At 48.4% G+C, this 17,179-nt stretch overlaps 1 protein-coding gene and 1 long non-coding RNA gene across 4 annotated transcripts in view; both read right to left on the minus strand.

The window, feature by feature from the left end:
- Positions 1–1,294: 1,294 nt before the first annotated feature.
- LOC121324666 lies at positions 1,295–3,919 on the minus strand. Its single transcript, XR_005951258.1, has 3 exons — positions 3,755–3,919; positions 2,933–3,009; positions 1,295–1,594 (listed from the first exon to the last, which is right to left on the minus strand). It is a non-coding gene; the product is annotated as an uncharacterized LOC121324666 (long non-coding RNA).
- A 3,251-nt stretch (positions 3,920–7,170) lies between these two features.
- Positions 7,171–17,179, minus strand: part of LOC121324361 (mitogen-activated protein kinase-binding protein 1-like) — a 33,616-nt gene continuing 23,607 nt past the window's right edge. For 2 of the 3 annotated variants that reach the window (XM_041266103.1, XM_041266105.1), the window contains 13 exons: positions 16,464–16,539; positions 15,913–16,024; positions 15,092–15,155; positions 14,674–14,796; positions 14,141–14,435; positions 13,390–13,541; positions 13,040–13,185; positions 12,143–12,319; positions 11,574–11,652; positions 10,900–11,204; positions 9,506–10,630; positions 7,795–7,880; positions 7,171–7,486 (listed from right to left, as the gene is read on the minus strand). In XM_041266103.1, the coding sequence (XP_041122037.1) occupies positions 7,238–7,486; positions 7,795–7,880; positions 9,506–10,630; positions 10,900–11,204; positions 11,574–11,652; positions 12,143–12,319; positions 13,040–13,185; positions 13,390–13,541; positions 14,141–14,435; positions 14,674–14,796; positions 15,092–15,155; positions 15,913–16,024; positions 16,464–16,539 (2,989 nt within the window). In that variant the 3' untranslated portion in view covers positions 7,171–7,237. The remainder of the gene's footprint in view (positions 7,487–7,794; positions 7,881–9,505; positions 10,631–10,899; positions 11,205–11,573; positions 11,653–12,142; positions 12,320–13,039; positions 13,186–13,389; positions 13,542–14,140; positions 14,436–14,673; positions 14,797–15,091; positions 15,156–15,912; positions 16,025–16,463; positions 16,540–17,179) is intronic. The other variant, XM_041266104.1, reaches the window with a different exon arrangement.

A 17,179-nucleotide genomic window follows, 5' to 3' on the forward strand; every position in this document is an offset into this window, starting at 1 on the left:
TAACTGAGCTCAGGTCTGGAACAGACAGGCACTGCTCCCAGTCAGCTAACAAGCAGCCTCTGCAACCCTAACCCCCCCCCCCCCAATAAACCCGACCTTAATCACAACAGTAGTAGATATAAAAATAATTTCCAGAAAAAAACTGGACCAAGTTATGACGCACTGTTGTTAAATACTACTCCAAACGAACGCGTGGAAACACTTACATCTTCAATCGACTGATCAAAATAACTTTCCAAAGTATTGTCTGCATCCATGCAGATCTGCTTTTCCATGCGGTACGGTTGAGAAGCTATTCGATAGCTGCGCTATCAAACGACACTTTGAACAAAAGTGTTTGGTTTTTGTTGTGGCTATTCTAGATAGTTTTTTTTTTTTTTTTTTTTTTTTTTTTCACTTCATCCGAGAACTTTTCCACCTCGATTTTGTAGTTCCTGTTGAGAATGCACGCCACCCAGCTCATTAACAGTGATTAATAACATATTCACATCAACTGAAACAATTAGCAGCTCAGCGCTATATTAACTACAGCCTGGACGCGACAGGTACATCCACTGCACGAGCGCGTCCCTGCAGGTGAAATCAATGACGACACAATCACGTCACATTAGAATGACCTGCACTGCGAACTGTTCTTCTTTAGCTGTACATTATCTATATGAATACAGTATATGGTGCGATGGAAGAGGCAAGCTATACATTTTGAAATAGCTAGTAAGAATAATTAAACATTATAACAGCAGGTCAGTTAAATCCGATACAAAGGAAGAACACAGGGCTGTATCACATCAATATCAGAGTCTTCTGTGTTACAGTGTATATGTGTACTGCAGTGAAAACGTCCCTTGTTGGTGCCATAAAATACTGCACCCCCGTATAATACATTCCATATTGCATTAGCCTGCTGTTGCACACATAAATACAACGTGTAAATAAACGTGGAAGTCCATCTATGGTATGCAATATGTTCTTCTATAAAATAACCCTTTGATCGTCTGTATTAGCTTGCTTGTTTACTGTATTTAACAAATAAGTCTGAGCTCAGGAGCTGACTTGTTCTAGTTTCATATGTAGCACAGATTGTCAAATGATTTGACTCAAGTAAGAGTTGGCGCCATCTAGTGATCATCTACTATCATTGCAGATCAGGGCACCAAAGACCATGGTACATTTTCATGGGTGAGTTTATTGAAATGCACAATTCTCTGTTCTATTAAAAATCCTAGAGAAAAATAAATCTTGATACAGACGACTTATTAAACCATAAAAGAAGAATATAATACAGCAGCAGGCACAAGATGTCCCTCTTTTATTAAAAATAAATATGAATGAAGATGTCCAGAGGTCCTCCTTGCTGCTAGTGAGATGCCCTTCCTCTCTGGGGTTCTCTGGCCTTGGGGTGACTGGGGTTGACCCCTGCGTGACCCCTGATGTTGCCCGCACTCTTCTGTTCTGCTGGCTAAAGAGTCCACGTGACCGTCACACCTCCAGTATCCCAAAATCCCCTAGTTCTTGCCCAGGACAGTAGAAAGAGACTCGAGGAGCTGGAAGTAGTTATACTTTACATCGAACTCCATGTCATACCAGTAATTCACTGTATGGGGGGGGGGGGGGGGGGGGGGAGAGAGAGAGAGAGAGAGAGAGAGAGAGAGGGGGGGGGGGGGGTGTCACAGCAGGTACAAGTACAGGTACACGTACAGGTACACACACACACACACCCGTAGTGTCAGATGTAGCAGTTCCAAAAATCTGATAATTGGATTGTTCCGCAAACTTACAAGAGCCGATAACATCAGCTTCCTCACTTCCACGACTTTCCAACATTCAGAAAACCTTGTTTGGAGGGTGTGGCACTTTACATTGTTATCACAGTGTAATTCATTACTTTACATTGCTATCACAGTGTAATTCATTACTTTACATTGTTATCACAGTCTAATTCATTACTTTACATTGTTATCACAGTCTAATTCATTACTTTACATTGTTATCACAGTGTAATTCATTACTTTACATTGTTATCACAGTCTAATTCATTACTTTACATTGCTATCACAGTGTAATTCATTACTTTACATTGCTATCACAGTGTAATTCATTACTTTACATTGTTATCACAGTCTAATTCATTACTTTACATTGCTATCACAGTGTAATTCATTACTTTACATTGTTATCACAGTCTAATTCATTACTTTACATTGTTATCACAGTCTAATTCATTACTTTACATTGCTATCACAGTGTAATTCATTACTTTACATTGTTATCACAGTCTAATTCATTACTTTACATTGTTATCACAGTCTAATTCATTACTTTACATTGTTATCACAGTGTAATTCATTACTTTACATTGCTATCACAGTGTAATTCATTACTTTATTACCCTCCTCTTTGTTATGCACTATTTTCCAATCACCCATTCAATAAATGGCACAGTATGAAACACATTTATATTGAAAATCTTGATCACCTGCAAAAACTGTGTGATATATAGAACATACATACAGACACACACAAACACACACACTGGGCGTGCTCTCGTACCTGCGATGCAGCCCTGAGACTGGCGGGCGTGGTGGAACCACAGGGAGGGCAGGTACAGCATCTCCCCAAACCCCCCCTCCCCTCACAGTGCAGGATCAGACAGACAGACAGCTCCTAGACAGGCACACACAGGATCAGACAGACAGACAGCTCCTAGATAGGCACACACAGGATCAGACAGACAGCTCCTAGATAGGCATACAGACTCAGACTGCACATGGACACAAACGCAAGTCAGACAGATGTATGCATGTTTCATATTGTGATTGGTCTCCACTATGCTGGACTAACCTCTGATTGGAGGAACTAGATATTGAAATCATACATACATGCTGTACAGAGTGCGAGTAAGGGTCTAACATGTAGTGTGCCCTCTCATTACCTTCTCCGCAGCCTCCTCATCCACCACATCGAAGGAGCCGCCCTCCCTTTGTTTGAAGGTGGCCGGCTGGTACAGATCTATGTGAGAGAACAGACACACACACAGAGACCCAGACAAATAAAAGGGGTGACTCTGTGCATTTATCCTCTGTTCTGACTAATGCTTTGTTTCACAAGACTGCTGTATATCTTGCACCCTTTTGGAGTAACAGACTGATTTTCAAAGAGTTACTCCCCTCAGTCCTAACCCTATCCTCTTAGCTTCTGGACCTCCGCTACGTCTACAGTGATCTCTAGTTGACACAGTGCTGGATCTGTCTGCACACACTGTCTACAGATGGAAATCAGAATCCTGTAGCACTGCAGTTTCCTCATTCCAGGTTTTAAAATGAGCCTGAATAGCCGCAGTGTGCAGGTAACAAGCTCAGGTGCGTGCTATGCAATGGGAGTTTGGTTTCCACCCCTGCAGTGCAGCGTGGTTACCCAGAGCCTTGCTCATCCAGGGTATCTCAGTGTCCACACCTCAGATGAGCTCCGGCAGCTCCTCGGTCAGACTGGAGCGCTGCTTCTGCATGTAGAACACGCCCCTCTGCCCATTGACCCGGCCCGGCCCCGGCTCTCAATCAGGTCCAGCAGTGAGGCTTCAGTTCAGCGAGCTCGGTGAGGAATCTGATTACAGACTCGGTACTACAAATCACCATTGCAACACAACCCGCATGGTCCTGCACTACAGTGGAGACGGGTGTGGGCTGTTTCAATGTATCGTCTATGGAAGTGAAGTACGCTATTGTTTTTGTTTTTGTTTGTATTATTTGTAACTCACCTCGGGCTTCTATTGAAAACTCTCTCAAACATCTCCTCGTCGCTTCCAGCTCTCCTTCAGCCATTGCAACCCGCTTCTGAAACAACCTCTAGAAACAGTCTTGAACGAAATGCACTCCACAGATCCCGTACTTTATCTAAGTGTCACGCCGGTCAAATGTGTTGACATTTTACAACCATAGAATACTACTGCCGCCTAGTTACACGCAAGATTTGCCTGGCAGCGTTTCTATCTGCTATAGCTCCCTCTGGTGGTCGGCAGTAATAAATACAGCCGCTGCACTTTCAGGTAAAACATTTAACATTAAAAAAAACCAATATATCTCTATATATGAACTAGCTATTACATATCCAAGTTATAATAACTAAACATATTGTTCTTTGTGTCATTGTAATTTTAAAGCATATCTTATGTCCTTATTTGTGGACCCTGGAGTATAATGGATCCTTAAACCGAAGTGTTCCCAGCACAGTACAGTGGGGTTCACAGAGCACTGTGGAGAGGGACTGGGGTACAGTGAGTTCACAGAGCACTGTGGGGCACACCAACACCCCCACGCCCACTGAGCCCCAAAAACAACCCCAACCGCACAGCACACACAGACTGGGAGAGCTTCATAAATACTGGCTTTATTTCAAAGTGTTTTTCAACACATACAGTACAAACATCATGAGGGTACAAACACTTCAGAACTGAACTCGTGCCCAAGCCAGTGCAAAAAAACCACACACACACACACACACACACACACACATAAATATAAATATACAGGGTTTAAAACAGACAGCAGTCAAAAACAGGAATAAACAAATAGGTCCTAGTCCTTCTCAATTAAAAACGAAGGTTTATCACAAATCTGATAAAATCACATACAAACCCTGTACAAACACATTATGAACTGTTAAGAGAATACATCCATGCAAAAAAGGAGTCCCATCTCTCTTAATGGGGCAGACCCCTTCCCCATGCATGGGCCCTCTGCATTAAAAGAGCTGCCTGCTCCCGATTATGAACAGAAAGGGCATCGCTACCCCATGCCAGTGCAAGTATCTATTTACCTAGGGTGCACAGCTAGTTGGGACCTCCCCTTTAAGAGGTGCACTGTTGCTGTACAATACATTATTTTAACACAGGAGAGCAGAGATCCGGCTTGGTGGGGTGGGTTTACATGCTGTGTGCTCGACAGTAAAGTTGGCTCATCTTTGCACTGGCACAGTATCTACCCCTGTCTCAGAATCACCACTGCCCTATGTTAAGAGAATTTGTTCTACAGCAGCAGAATATTAGGATCTCAAAGGAGAGGGGTTAACATTCTGAATGTCATGCATATTCTACCAATCACATTCCAACCAGAGTAAGTGGGATGGCTAGTTTTTGCATAACAACAGCCTGAAAACCGTGACCATTTCCTTGTTGATCTTGTATCGACTGAGACTTTACCCTGCCACCACCCTGCAGGTTCACTTCCTGTGTTACACTCCCATCCTACGGTGCACAGAAAATAAGAAAGCCTGTGGGTGTCAGGTATGGTGCTATTACCTGTAACACACAGGAAGGAAGTGATTTTAATCAACAGTGAAACAGTGAGGGTCTTGAGAGACAGCGTGTGTGTGTTGGAATCTCCCATGCATGAAGAATCGTGTGTCCCTGGAGTGGGGGAGGTCAGTCTTGTCTGCTGGACCATAATATTCTCTATGGCTTTACCACTTCCAGAAAAGTGAACAGGAAACACAGAGGCAGGAAACAGCAGGAGGCTGCCACTAAACCACAGCATCGGGAGCAATGGGGAGCCAACACTAATTTCATATTCAGACACCAGGTGGCACTATGCACAATGCTAAGCTGCCAACGCCTGAACATGACGTTGCTTTGTGTCCCACAGACCAGACGCTGAATTACATTGTATATATCGTGGTCCCTTGATATTTTACTGTTTGATAATTAAGACCAGCGCTTCGAAGCCCTGAACATATCTGAACCGTGAATCTCGTATTAAAAATGTGCTCTGCACTCTCCAGACATGAACTCATACAGCGTGTCTACAAAAACAAACACAAACATACAGTATTAGAAATTCCTGCTGTTAAAAGAATTAGAAAAAATACCCAAAACATTCACTGTACAACAGAGAATCTGTAAAACAGACCAGCAGAAGAGAGGAGGGTAGAGGGGAGGAGAGGAGAGGAGGGGAGAAGAGTACAGGAGGAGAGAAGAGAGGAGGGGAGAAGAGATAAGCAGGTATTTAAGCATAGGAAAGGACTTGAGATTGAAATCCAGGTTTTATTGCAGACTGGTCTCTCTCTGTGGAAAGTCCAAACACGTCGTCCACGACACACACAACGACACAGCAGCGCAGTCTCTGCCTGTGGAAGTGTCCCAATGTGTGTGTGTGTGTGGGGGGGGGGGGGGGTGAAGCAGTGGGGTAATCGTTGGATCATTCACATTAAAAAGACGGTGTTGCTGAATCGGAAAGTTTATCAGAGCAGTGCAGGACAATGCAGGACCGGCTCTGAACACACAGCCTGCTCTGAAGATCAGTAAGGTGCTGGACTGGATTCAGGTTTTTTTGTCATTAGGTCCTTGAGCTGTTTGATGAAAAGCCCCAGCTTACAAGCAGTGAGTCTGTAAAATAGTTTTCAAAATTAATGCTGTGTTCTGGAATACTTTATAAAAAAACGATCCATTCTTGGTAAATAAATAAGTGGCGTGTACTATCTTCTCTCAATGTGGAGGGGTTACAGCTGTTACATGTCAAGATCTGGAATGTGCACTGCATTATCCTGGCATTCTTTTGTGTTCTGCTGGTGGAGAAAGTAGTTCCTTAATAAGAGGTTGTCTTCTTGTGGTGGGGAGGGATACTGCTGCCTCAGTCTGGTGATGAGGTCTCAGGCAGGGATTACAGAGCGTTAGTGCGAGCAGACACTGTCCTGGCAGTCAGTCTGTCTGTCTGTCTGTCAAGACATGACTAGATCAGATTTTAATGTAGTTCAGGTCCATCTAGCCATTGTGATTAAAAAAAACAAATAATAATAATAATAATAATAATAATAATAATACTACTACTACTACATTTAAAAATGAATGAATAATGATCATAATAAAATAAGTGTGGAATTGACTTCAGATCAGACCTCCTTAAAAGAAACACTGAATATTCAGTTATGATCAGCAATTGTGCTCCCCTGAACTGTGCTGCTGGGGGTTCCTCTCCTGCCTGATGGCTGCCGACCCAGATTCACTGCTGGCTTGTGGGGATCCCAGGTGATCTCGTCCCATTAATCCTGAGCTGGGCAGCGGCGCCTGTTGAACTGCACACACTGAGCGTCTGTTTAAACGTCGTGCTCCCCACGTGTGTGTGTCTGTCTGTCTGCGTGTGCATGTCCATCTGTCTGTTTGTGTGTCTGTCTGTCTGTCTGTCTGAGTGTGAGTGTTTGTCTGTCTGTGTCTGTATCTCTGTCTCTGTGCGTGTCTGTCTGTGCTCAGTCATGGTCTGTGCTCCAGTCTCTTCTCAACGGCTCTCAGCAGCAGCTCAGAGTACTGTTCAAGCAGAGCCAGAGTGCGCTCCTCTCCCCAACCTCCTGAGAGCCTCAGAGCCCGGCCCCCCCTACTCGGCTCAGCCCCCTCCACAGACTCCAGCTCCGAGCGCACAGCGGAGAACGTCTCCCACAGGATCCCAGCCATCTCTCTCTCCTGTGAGCCAGACTGCCCTGCGGCACTGCCACTGCCCCGGACCTGCGAGAGGGAGCCAGGGAGTAAGCAACAACTTTAAACCCATTTCCCCTTTTATCCTTCTACTTCTTTTTTTTACTTCCAGTTTTACTTTAGTAATGCTTTATTCTTTCTCGTTTTAGACAGAGAGACAGACACTGAGAAAGAGAAACAGATAAATAGACAGATAGAGAGACAGGCAGGGAGGCAGACAGATAGAAATGCTAACAAGCAGACAGACAGATAGGCAGGGAGACAGAGATACAGACATGGAGACAGGCAGACCGACTGGGAGACAGACAGACAGGCAGACAGCCAGGCCGGTGCCTCACCGCTCGGTACAGCTCCAGGGCTCGGTGCAGACTATTCTGCAGCTCCAGGGCAGCCAGGTGACAGCTCTGCACACTCACTGGAGGCTCTGAGAGGGAGAGAGGCATTCTTATACTCACAGCTAGCAACTTCCACTGAGGCATGTTATCAACCAAGAGGTCCTCTACACTGAAATAAACCTGCATGCATTAGAGGTAACAAAGCAGACTCACATTTCAGCTCAGGACCTCATCAGTGTTATAACTGTGTCACTGTACACCACTCCTTCTGCTCTGAAATCACTGTCATAGCACTGCTGGAGGCATCAGCTCAAACTGTTTTAGATTAGTAACCTGGGGCTAGTTCCACAAAGCAGTTCCAGGGAGCAGTCTGCCAAATCCAATTCACTTTCACGAAAAAAAAAATAGCCTTGCAGAGCAGATTTCTACTAAACTATCATTCTGCCTTAAAATATTGTTTTAAATAGGTAAAAAAAAAATAAGCTCTCTTGCTAGCTAGTTAGCAGCCTGCTCAGTGCTACTGTAGCGATGCCTTGTGAAGCTGGCCCCTGGTGTTTTCCTCAAATTAGCTTTCAAAACCTAAAGGTTCAAATTATTGTTTAGTGCACCATGAAATGTAAAGTACATCCTAATTACAGTCAATGAGACTTGCAATATTAGACTTCACTGCATGGCATCAATTGAATGAATAGTCATTGAACAGACACGCGCACACACACACACACAGGTTAGTATTGCCATCTGCCCGTGTCCCTTTCATTGGCTCTAATTAAGTGTAGATTGAGGAACCTAAAGTATAACCCAAACGGCAAATGGAAATAGACACACATAGGGAAACCAGAAAACAAGAAAACACGACAGTCAATGAGACAGGATGAGAGTGAGCAAGAGAGTGACAGTCAGAATGAGTGAGAAAAGGAGAGTGAGAGAGAGCAAGAGAATGAGAGACAGCAAGAGAGGGATCGAGACAATGAGCGAGAGAGAGTGAGAGCAAGAGAGTGAGCGAGAGAATGAGTGAGCGAGAGAGAGTTCACGAGAGAGAGTGAGCGACAGAATGAGTGAGCGAGAGAGAGTGCACAAGAGTGAGCGAGAGAACGAGAGTGAGCGAGAGTGCACGAGAGAGAGTGAGCGAGAGAACGAGAGTGAGTGAACGAGAGTGAGTGAACAAGATAGAGTGAGCGAGAGAACAAGAGTGAGTGAACGTGAGCGAGTGAGCGAGAGAGTGCACGAGAGAGTGCGCGAGAGAATGAGTGAGCGAGACAGAGTGCACGAGAGAGATCGAGAGAATGAGAGTGAACGAGAGAGTGAACGAGAGAGTGAATGAGAGAGAGTGAACGAGAGAACGAGAGTGAGAGTGAGAACGAGAGTGAGTGAACAAGAGTGAGTGAGCGAGAGAGTGCATGAGAGACAGTGAGCGAGAGAATGAGTGAGCGAGAGAGTGCACGAGAGTGAGTGAGAGAATGAGAGTGAGTGAACGAGAGTGAACGAGAGAGTGAGCGAGAGAATGAGTGAGCAAGAGAGTGAGTGAGAGTGAGCGTGAGTGCAGCCTCACCCTGCAGGCAGCAATGGTTCACGGATGAACAGAGTGAGCAGTTAGTGGCGGAGGAGACAGACCAGAAGCTGGATGTAAAGAACAGCAGGGGCAGGGCCAGTCGATGTGGCGGCAGGGGACAGAAAGACAGCAGAAGGGAGGAATGGCGGCGCTGTCTTGAACCTGAGTCCGGGGGGGAGAGGGAGGTGCAAGGGAAGGGACTGGGGACCAGGTCCTTGGAGCCAGCCTCCTCAATCCCGTCGCTGACACAAAGGGAGTCCTCATCCTTGGAACCACAGCGCTGTTCCTCCGACTCAGCAGGAGCAGTGATAGCAGGGCTGGACTCCTCCTCGGTTGGGGTCTTCTTCTCTGCTTGACCCTCCAGATGGGCTGACTGCTCCTTCTCTGCTCTGATGGGACTGAGGATCTCCTCCACCGGGAAGGTCTCATGCTTAGAGCAGGGGGAGAAAGAGGCCAGCGAGGGTCTGTCGGGCAGTGGGGTGGGGATATTGCAGGCCAGGTGTGGACGGCCAGCCCCGGGAGAGGACTGCCTGGAGTGGAGCAGCCCTTGTGGGGAGCACAGAGAAGCACTGACCCCGATCAGAGTGGGGACCACAGCCACTCGAGGAGCCTGGACAGAGATTGAGGGGGAGGAGGAGGAGGTGCAAGACAGTACGGTAGAAGACAGTGCGGCCACTGGGGCTTGCTTCTCCTGGTCTTGGACAGAGCTTGATCTGGAGGAGGTAGAGGAAGGAGGGGGAGGAAGTGGGGCGGAGGATGCAGGGGAAGGGGGTGTAGCAGAGGAGGTATGGGAGAGAAAGCGAGAGGGAACAGAGAGAGGGGACATAGAGGAGGTAGGAGAGGGGGAGTGAGAAGGGACAGCGGGACAGGAGACAGTGAGAGTGGGGGCAGAGGGAGAGGCGGTAGAAGAGGCAGAGGAGGGAAAGGAGAGAGAAGGGGCAGGAGAGGAAGAGGTAGAGGAGGGAGGGGAGGGAGAGGTAGAAGAGGCCAGGGCAGGGGCAGGGCCGCTGGGGTCCCCTGCCTCACTTAGGTTCAGACTGTCCCCCATGGAGACGGAGCGGGACATCTTTGCCATGGAGCTGGTGGTAGGATTCATGTAGGATCGTGGCTTCCAGGCCCGGGGCTGGCAGGGGCTGTCCTTGCCCAGCGGGGAGGTGGGGACGGTGGGGAGGGAGCGCCGAAGGGCCTGGGGACGCGTCTCTCTGTCTCTGTCACCCGGCTGGGGGAGGGAGAGTGGGGGTGTCTGGAGCTCCTTGGAGGGACTGGCCAAAGCCAGCGGCTGATCAGCTGCCCAATAAAGCAGAGAAATGGAAGGGGGGTTAATGGAACGCAGGCACCACATTTGAATTCTTTCTTCAATTAATTTTCTTTCACCCTTTATATTTCTTTCTTTCAGCAAATTGTTAATGTTTGTACATATTTATTGTATATTGCACAGCACTGTAATTTGTATTGTATATTGCACAGCACTAATCTGTATTGTATATTGCACAGCACTCTAACCTGTGTTGTATTTTGCACAGCACTCTATCATGTATTTCAGATCTCATTCTTACCGTCAATTGCCAGGTTGTGCACTGAATGACACTTCCTCATGGTGGAGGCTGCACTCTGCTCTCTGGCCGAGGCCCCCTGCCCTCTCGCTGTGTTGCCGTTCCCCCTGCGACCCTCAGCGGCGGGGTTACGCTTCTTCTGAGCGAAAGGGAGGCGAGGACGGGGGTCCTGGGCAGGCTGGCCCTCGGGGACCCCCCGCAGCCCCCCCTCCATGAGCGGCTTGACCTTTGACACTGGGAGCCGCAGCCCCCCTCCATTCTGGGAGTTCACTTCGGGGGTGCTCCGGCTGGGAAAAGGAAACGGCCTCCTGTTGGGGGCGGGAGAGAAACAAGTCGGGTCTGAAAGGATCCCAGGGATTCAGCATCAGCAACATGGCTGAGGAGCCAATTCCTTACCCTCACCACTCTCTGTGTGAAGAAGCGTCTCCCAGCCTCTGTCCTAAGCAGTGGTGTAGTCTGAAATCTTAGTCTTCTTAAAGAAGTAGTTTGTAAAAGAAGAAGTTTCTTAATGCTCTCTTCATTGCATCAAGAGGACTGCTGACCCACTGTGCCCCCTGGTTCTTGTTTCTGTGCTGCGCCTAAAGTACTGGCTAGGGTTAACTTTGCCACCTCCTTGTAACATTTCAAAAGACTTGATCAGGCTCTTCGCTAATCCCTCTCTGCCCTGGAGCTCCTACCTGTTGGTGGAGGTCTGGCACAGGAAGCGGGATGAGATGCTGAGATTCTCTGTGCTGCTGGCTGCTCTGCACACACCTTCTAGAGGAGAAAATACAAAACAAACCGCAACAACAGCCCTGTTACCAGCAGGGGGCTCAACGCACATGCCAGCACACAGCAACCAAGCAGAAGGGGTCTGGATTTAATCAAAGAATATAGCGGTGCCATATTAAAGCAACTGAAGCATCTCAATCAATAGCACATGTCTGATTGCATGAAGCCGCTGTAGCTTTAAATTAATTGACCACGATTCAGGAGAGAAGCACGGTGGGGGGGGGGGTTTCAAACAAAGATTCCAGTCACATGCAGGGCTCCCGGGGGGCCAGTCGGGGTAACAGGGGAGAGTCGGGGGGGACGGGACTGGCAATGCCCCGTAATGATAAAGCACTTTGCCAGGCTGAGTTCCAGAGGTGACTAGGCTTGTTCACTGAAGATAGTTATACTGCACTGCTGGTTTTATGGAACCACCCTCTTCTGCCTGTCATGTCATGCCCTCCTCTCTTCTCTCTCTCTCTCTCCCCCCACATACCTGCACTGGTCAGTTCGGCGAGTGTCTCAAAGTGCTGTTTGAGGAATGCTTCCTGATCGGGCGTGGTTGGTACCGCCCCCTCTGACACACTCCCTGCAAACTCCTCCTCCTCTTCATCTACCTCCTCCCCCTCAGAGGAGTGCCCGTCCACACTGAGCGGCTCTGTCACCTCCGAGTCTGAAACACACGCACACGCGTGCACACCGTCACTGCCTGGAGCCTGTTTTGTCCCCTCTACTGTCACCCTTGTGGAGTTGCTGGTGACAATTTTATGTTTAATTATTTATATGTGAAAAAAATCATTTTCGCTTGGTGTGATGTCATGAGCAGCTATGACATCATGGAACTCCTGGTGATGTCATATATTCTGGCAATACTGTAGCTCATCTACATCTTCACCTCAAGATATAGATGTGTACATATATACACAGTAGATATATATATGAAGAGCACACATTTACACACTGCGTGTGCAGTTCACATGTAATGTACTTATATACACATATGTATATATGCAGTTACAACAGTGCATTGACAGACAGAGACAGAAATAGAAAAAGGAAGAAAAAAGCAGCAGTAGAAAAGCCCTTATAAAAACCCTTTTGTTTAACAGTGTGCCTGCAACATAAAGCAATACAACATGATCTTCTGGGCTTATCTGGAGTGTCTCCAATGTTTCAAATTGGCCATTATGTGTGTGTGCTGTGGTGGCAGCAGCGTGATTGCGGGGTAGAGTATAGAGTGTAGGGCGCAGTGTGCAGGGTGTAGGGTGCAGAGTGTAGGACAATGGGTGTACAAGATAGGGTGCAGGGTGCAGTGTGTAAGGTATAGAGTATAGCGTGCAGGGTGTAGGGTATAGAGTATAGGGTGTAGGGTTTAGGGTGTATCTGGACTCACCCTCTCTGGGCCGTTCAGGGCTGGACAGGCGGCTGCTACAGTAGTCCATTGAGCAGGCACTGTCTGGGCTGTGCTTGTCATGGCAACCGTTACCTGGGTAACCCCGTCCCAGCTTCCCCTGGGGCAGCTCCTTCACCTGGTACTCACTGAGAGTGAGGGAAAGAAGAGGGGGGATAAAGAGAGAGAGAGAGAGAGAAAATATTTCTAAAGAGAGGGGGTATGAGGCACTTATATAATCCATGGTTTTCTATGGTTGTGTAAAGACAGGGTTATTGCATTTCAGTCTCATGCAGTTCTAACACTAGAGCAGTGGAGCAGTGTGTGTGTGTAGCCCTGGACTGTGGCTTTACCTCCCGGCCAGGCTGACACTGTCCTGGGCTCTGTCGGGGTACAGCACGGGCTCCTCACTCTCGAGGTGCACTCCCTCCTCTCTGAAGGGGGTCAGCTGGATGGAGTGGGGGCGCAGGTACGTAAGAGGGAACCTCAAACAGGACTCCTCAACCTGCACAGTCGGGGAGAGTGAATGGAAATGTCTCAGTGTCTGTGGCAGGCTGACGAGTGGATAGAGGCCCAGAGACAGACTGCAGTTCAAAAAAATATACTTTTATTATAAATAGATACAAAAAAAAAGGCACAAGGGCCAAAACAAAGGGACTGAAACACAAAAAGAAAGACAAAAAAGCAAAATGTACAAGATAAAGGTTTCCAGGCTGGGCAATGCCTTCACTGGATTTAGAAAATTGAAAAATCACAACCAACAAAACACCAACCTGCTTCCTCAGCTCCCTCCTCCCAAATGAGAAGCAGAGGCCTCCTTTTATGTCAGGTGGCTGGGTGCCGATTGATCATTAATTACTCCAATCAACCCAGCCACCTGAACACAATAAACCCAGGCAGGCAGGGGAAATTAACCCCATCCCTGCCAATTTAAAAAGGGCAGAGCTTTGCTCTGCCACAGTGTCTAACAACTATATATTGTCAAATGATTTCAATATCATCTACACCCCTCACCTCTGCTCCGATAGTCTGCAGACTGGCTGTGCTGAACCCCCCTGCTCTGATGGTGAGCAGGCTGGCTATGCTCCCCTCTCCTCCCCTCACCTCTGCTCCGATGGTGAGCAGGCTGGCTGTGCTCCCCGCTCCTCCCTGCTCAAGGCTCAGTGTGTCGAGCTGCCGCAGGTCCAGCATAGACTTCACAGTGAGCTCCGCGCTGTTTCCACGGTGACACCAACGGCGGCGGGGCCGAGGGGGGGTGGAGTACAGGGGGGGCTCCTGTGCAGCTCGGCCCTCGTCCGGAACCCCCTGCTGCTCCTCCTCCTCCATCCCATCATCCTCCACTTCCTTGTCGCTGTCAGAGGACATGGTAACGGGCGGGGGGGTGCTGAATGTGTCGCGTCTGGAAGTGGAAACAGAGCGGGGGTGATAAGGAGTGCAGCTCCACAGACAGGGAGAGAGTGTGTGTGTGTGACAGTGTGGGATTATTTGTGGTTTTGTCCGAGTTAGTGTGTGTAACTCCCAAGCTGATGGGTGTGAGTCTGTGAAAGGAGAGTGAGTGTGGAGTGTGAGTGTGCAAGGTGTGCGCGTGTCTCACCTCAGTGTGGAGAGTGAGTGTGCAAGGTGTGTGCGTGTCTCACCTCAGAGTGGAGTGTTTTCGCGGGGGTGTTTTCTGGGCTGGCTTGCCTTTCTGTTTCAGCTCTGACAGCCTCTGCCTCATCCTGATGGTCAGCTCAGGGTTCAAACGCCAGATGAAGATACAGCTAAGAGAGACAGACAGCGAGAGCGAGAGAGAGAGACAGTCAGAAGTGTCCCAGCATCCCTGTATTCCTGTATCCAGAGTGCATCTCATGTTAACGCTGGGATGAGCCTGAACCCCCATCAATGCAGGGCTCTGCCAGAATGACAGCAGTAGCAGGAGGGGATCAGGCCCACTCTGTGTTATTAATCCTGCTGCTGTGATTATTGATTGGCCTCTGTCGTTAAGCGATAGAAGCCCAGTGCAGTCAGGTCCACACTGCAGCGAGTCAGCAGGTTTATATCCTCGTGTGAACGTACCTGTCTCCCGAGGCTGAGATCAGGTGCTTGCAGTCGTTGGTGAATTTCATCCCCGTCACAATCTCTGCAGGACAAGCAAAGAGCTCATCAATCAACCTGAGTTCAATAGAGTTAACATGGAGCCTATCAGTGTTCTTCTCCTATCACCCTTCTCCTCCCCTCTCTGCCTTACCTCTGCTCTGGCTGGCTGCAGGCTAGTCATGCTGCAGCCCCTCCCCCTCCCCTCTGCTCCAATGGGTTGCAGGCTGGCCATGCTGCAGCACCCCCCCCTCCCCTCCACTCCGATGGGCTGTGGGTTGGTCATGCTGCAGCCCCTCCCCCTCCCCTCTGCTCTGGTTGGCTGCAGGCTGGTCATGCTCCATACCATCCCCATCCCCTCTGCTCCGATGGGCTGTGGGTTGGCCATGCTGCAGCCCCTCCCCTCTGCTCCGATGGGCTGTGGGTTGGTCATGCTGCAGCCCCTCCCCCTCCCCTCTGCACCGATGGGCTGTGGGCTGGCCATGCTGCAGCCCCTCCCCTCTGCTCTGATGGGCTGTGGGCTGGCCATGCTGCAGCCCCTCCCCTTTGCTCCGATGGGCTGTGGGTTGGCCATGCTGCAGCCCCTTCCCTCTGCTCCGATGGGCTGTGGGTTGGTCATTTCATTCCCTCCACAGCAGTCATTAGCAATAGATTATTGACCTCGTCTCTCCAGGTGCCCTCGCCTTGGTCAGGGGCTCCTAGCTGTCTCTGCAGTGCTTGGTCCAGCAGGTAATGTGTGGAACAGGAATGCTTTAATGAACAGTGTTGGTGTGAATGCAGTGCAGTGAGGCTCAGACTCCTACCTGAGTGTCCAAACATGGTGGCCACGCACTCGCCAGAGTAGAAATCGAAGATGCTCAGGTTCTTATCTGAACAGCTGGTGGCGATATAGAGCCCGGAGGGGTCTGTCTGCACCTGTGAGGGAGGGGGAGCACTTACTGTAACAATAGGAATATTCATACTAGAAGTTCATTCATAGTGTGCAGAGTGTCTCCTACTGGACCACTTACCATGGAAGATTTGCACAGCAATTTCATATTTCTCATGATTTCTACTGTGCATTTCCCATAGTTTACCAGGGTTTGCTGTTTTTATATGCTTTACCATTTTTATGGCTTTACAATGCGTACCTATGCTTTACCATGCTTTCACTACATTTTGCTAGGCTTTTACTGTGGGAAATTCTTATAAGGGTTTGTTTACCATAGTTTGTTTTATAATATGCTTTACCATACAGCTCTGTGCTTTATAAAGTTTACCAATGCTTTACCATGCTTTTCCCTGTGCTTTACCATGTAATTTTGTACTTATAACTCTGACAGTATCAATAGCAGTCATGCCGAGTGCTACTTGCCTTGATGAGGGTCCCGTCCTCTCCCTGGGACCCCTTATACAGCTTCTTCTGCTTCCCGTTGCTGATGTTGAATATCCTGAAACACAGACAGCGCCCTGTTAGAGACGTCACTCAGCTAAACCAAGAGACGTATGACCTCTGCTTCTTCAGCACCTGCGTGCAGGAGACAGAGCCCCGCCGTGAACCTACTCGCCGGGCAGTGATCAGGCCACCATGCCATTCGCTGCTGTGACAGAGAGCAGCCACGAGTCTGTGCTGTGCAAACGGGAGTCTTGATTCCATGCTAAATGTGTTCTGTAGGACTATCCCTGAACACATTTCAGCTCTGTAACAGTGCACTGAGAAAGGCGCCCTTAAACTCTGGTTAATAGGAGGATTATACTGTAGGCAAGGTGTCCACACAGACACACAGACACATGCACACATGAAAACACGCTCACACTACATAGCAAAACGATTAGAAAGACCAGATTGATAGCAATGCTACAGTGCGCACATACATGCAGCCCACCCCAAAGCTGTCATTACACATGATCACACACACACACACACACACTCATTACACGTAATCACACACACACACACACACACACACACACACACACACACACACACACACACACACACACACACACACACACACTCATTCACACGTATCACTCCATTACATGATCACACACACACACACTTCCAGTACACATCACACACACACACAC

This window comes from Polyodon spathula, chromosome 12 (genome assembly GCF_017654505.1).
Source record: "Polyodon spathula isolate WHYD16114869_AA chromosome 12, ASM1765450v1, whole genome shotgun sequence".
In the NCBI taxonomy this organism is placed as follows: Eukaryota; Metazoa; Chordata; class Actinopteri; order Acipenseriformes; family Polyodontidae; genus Polyodon; species Polyodon spathula.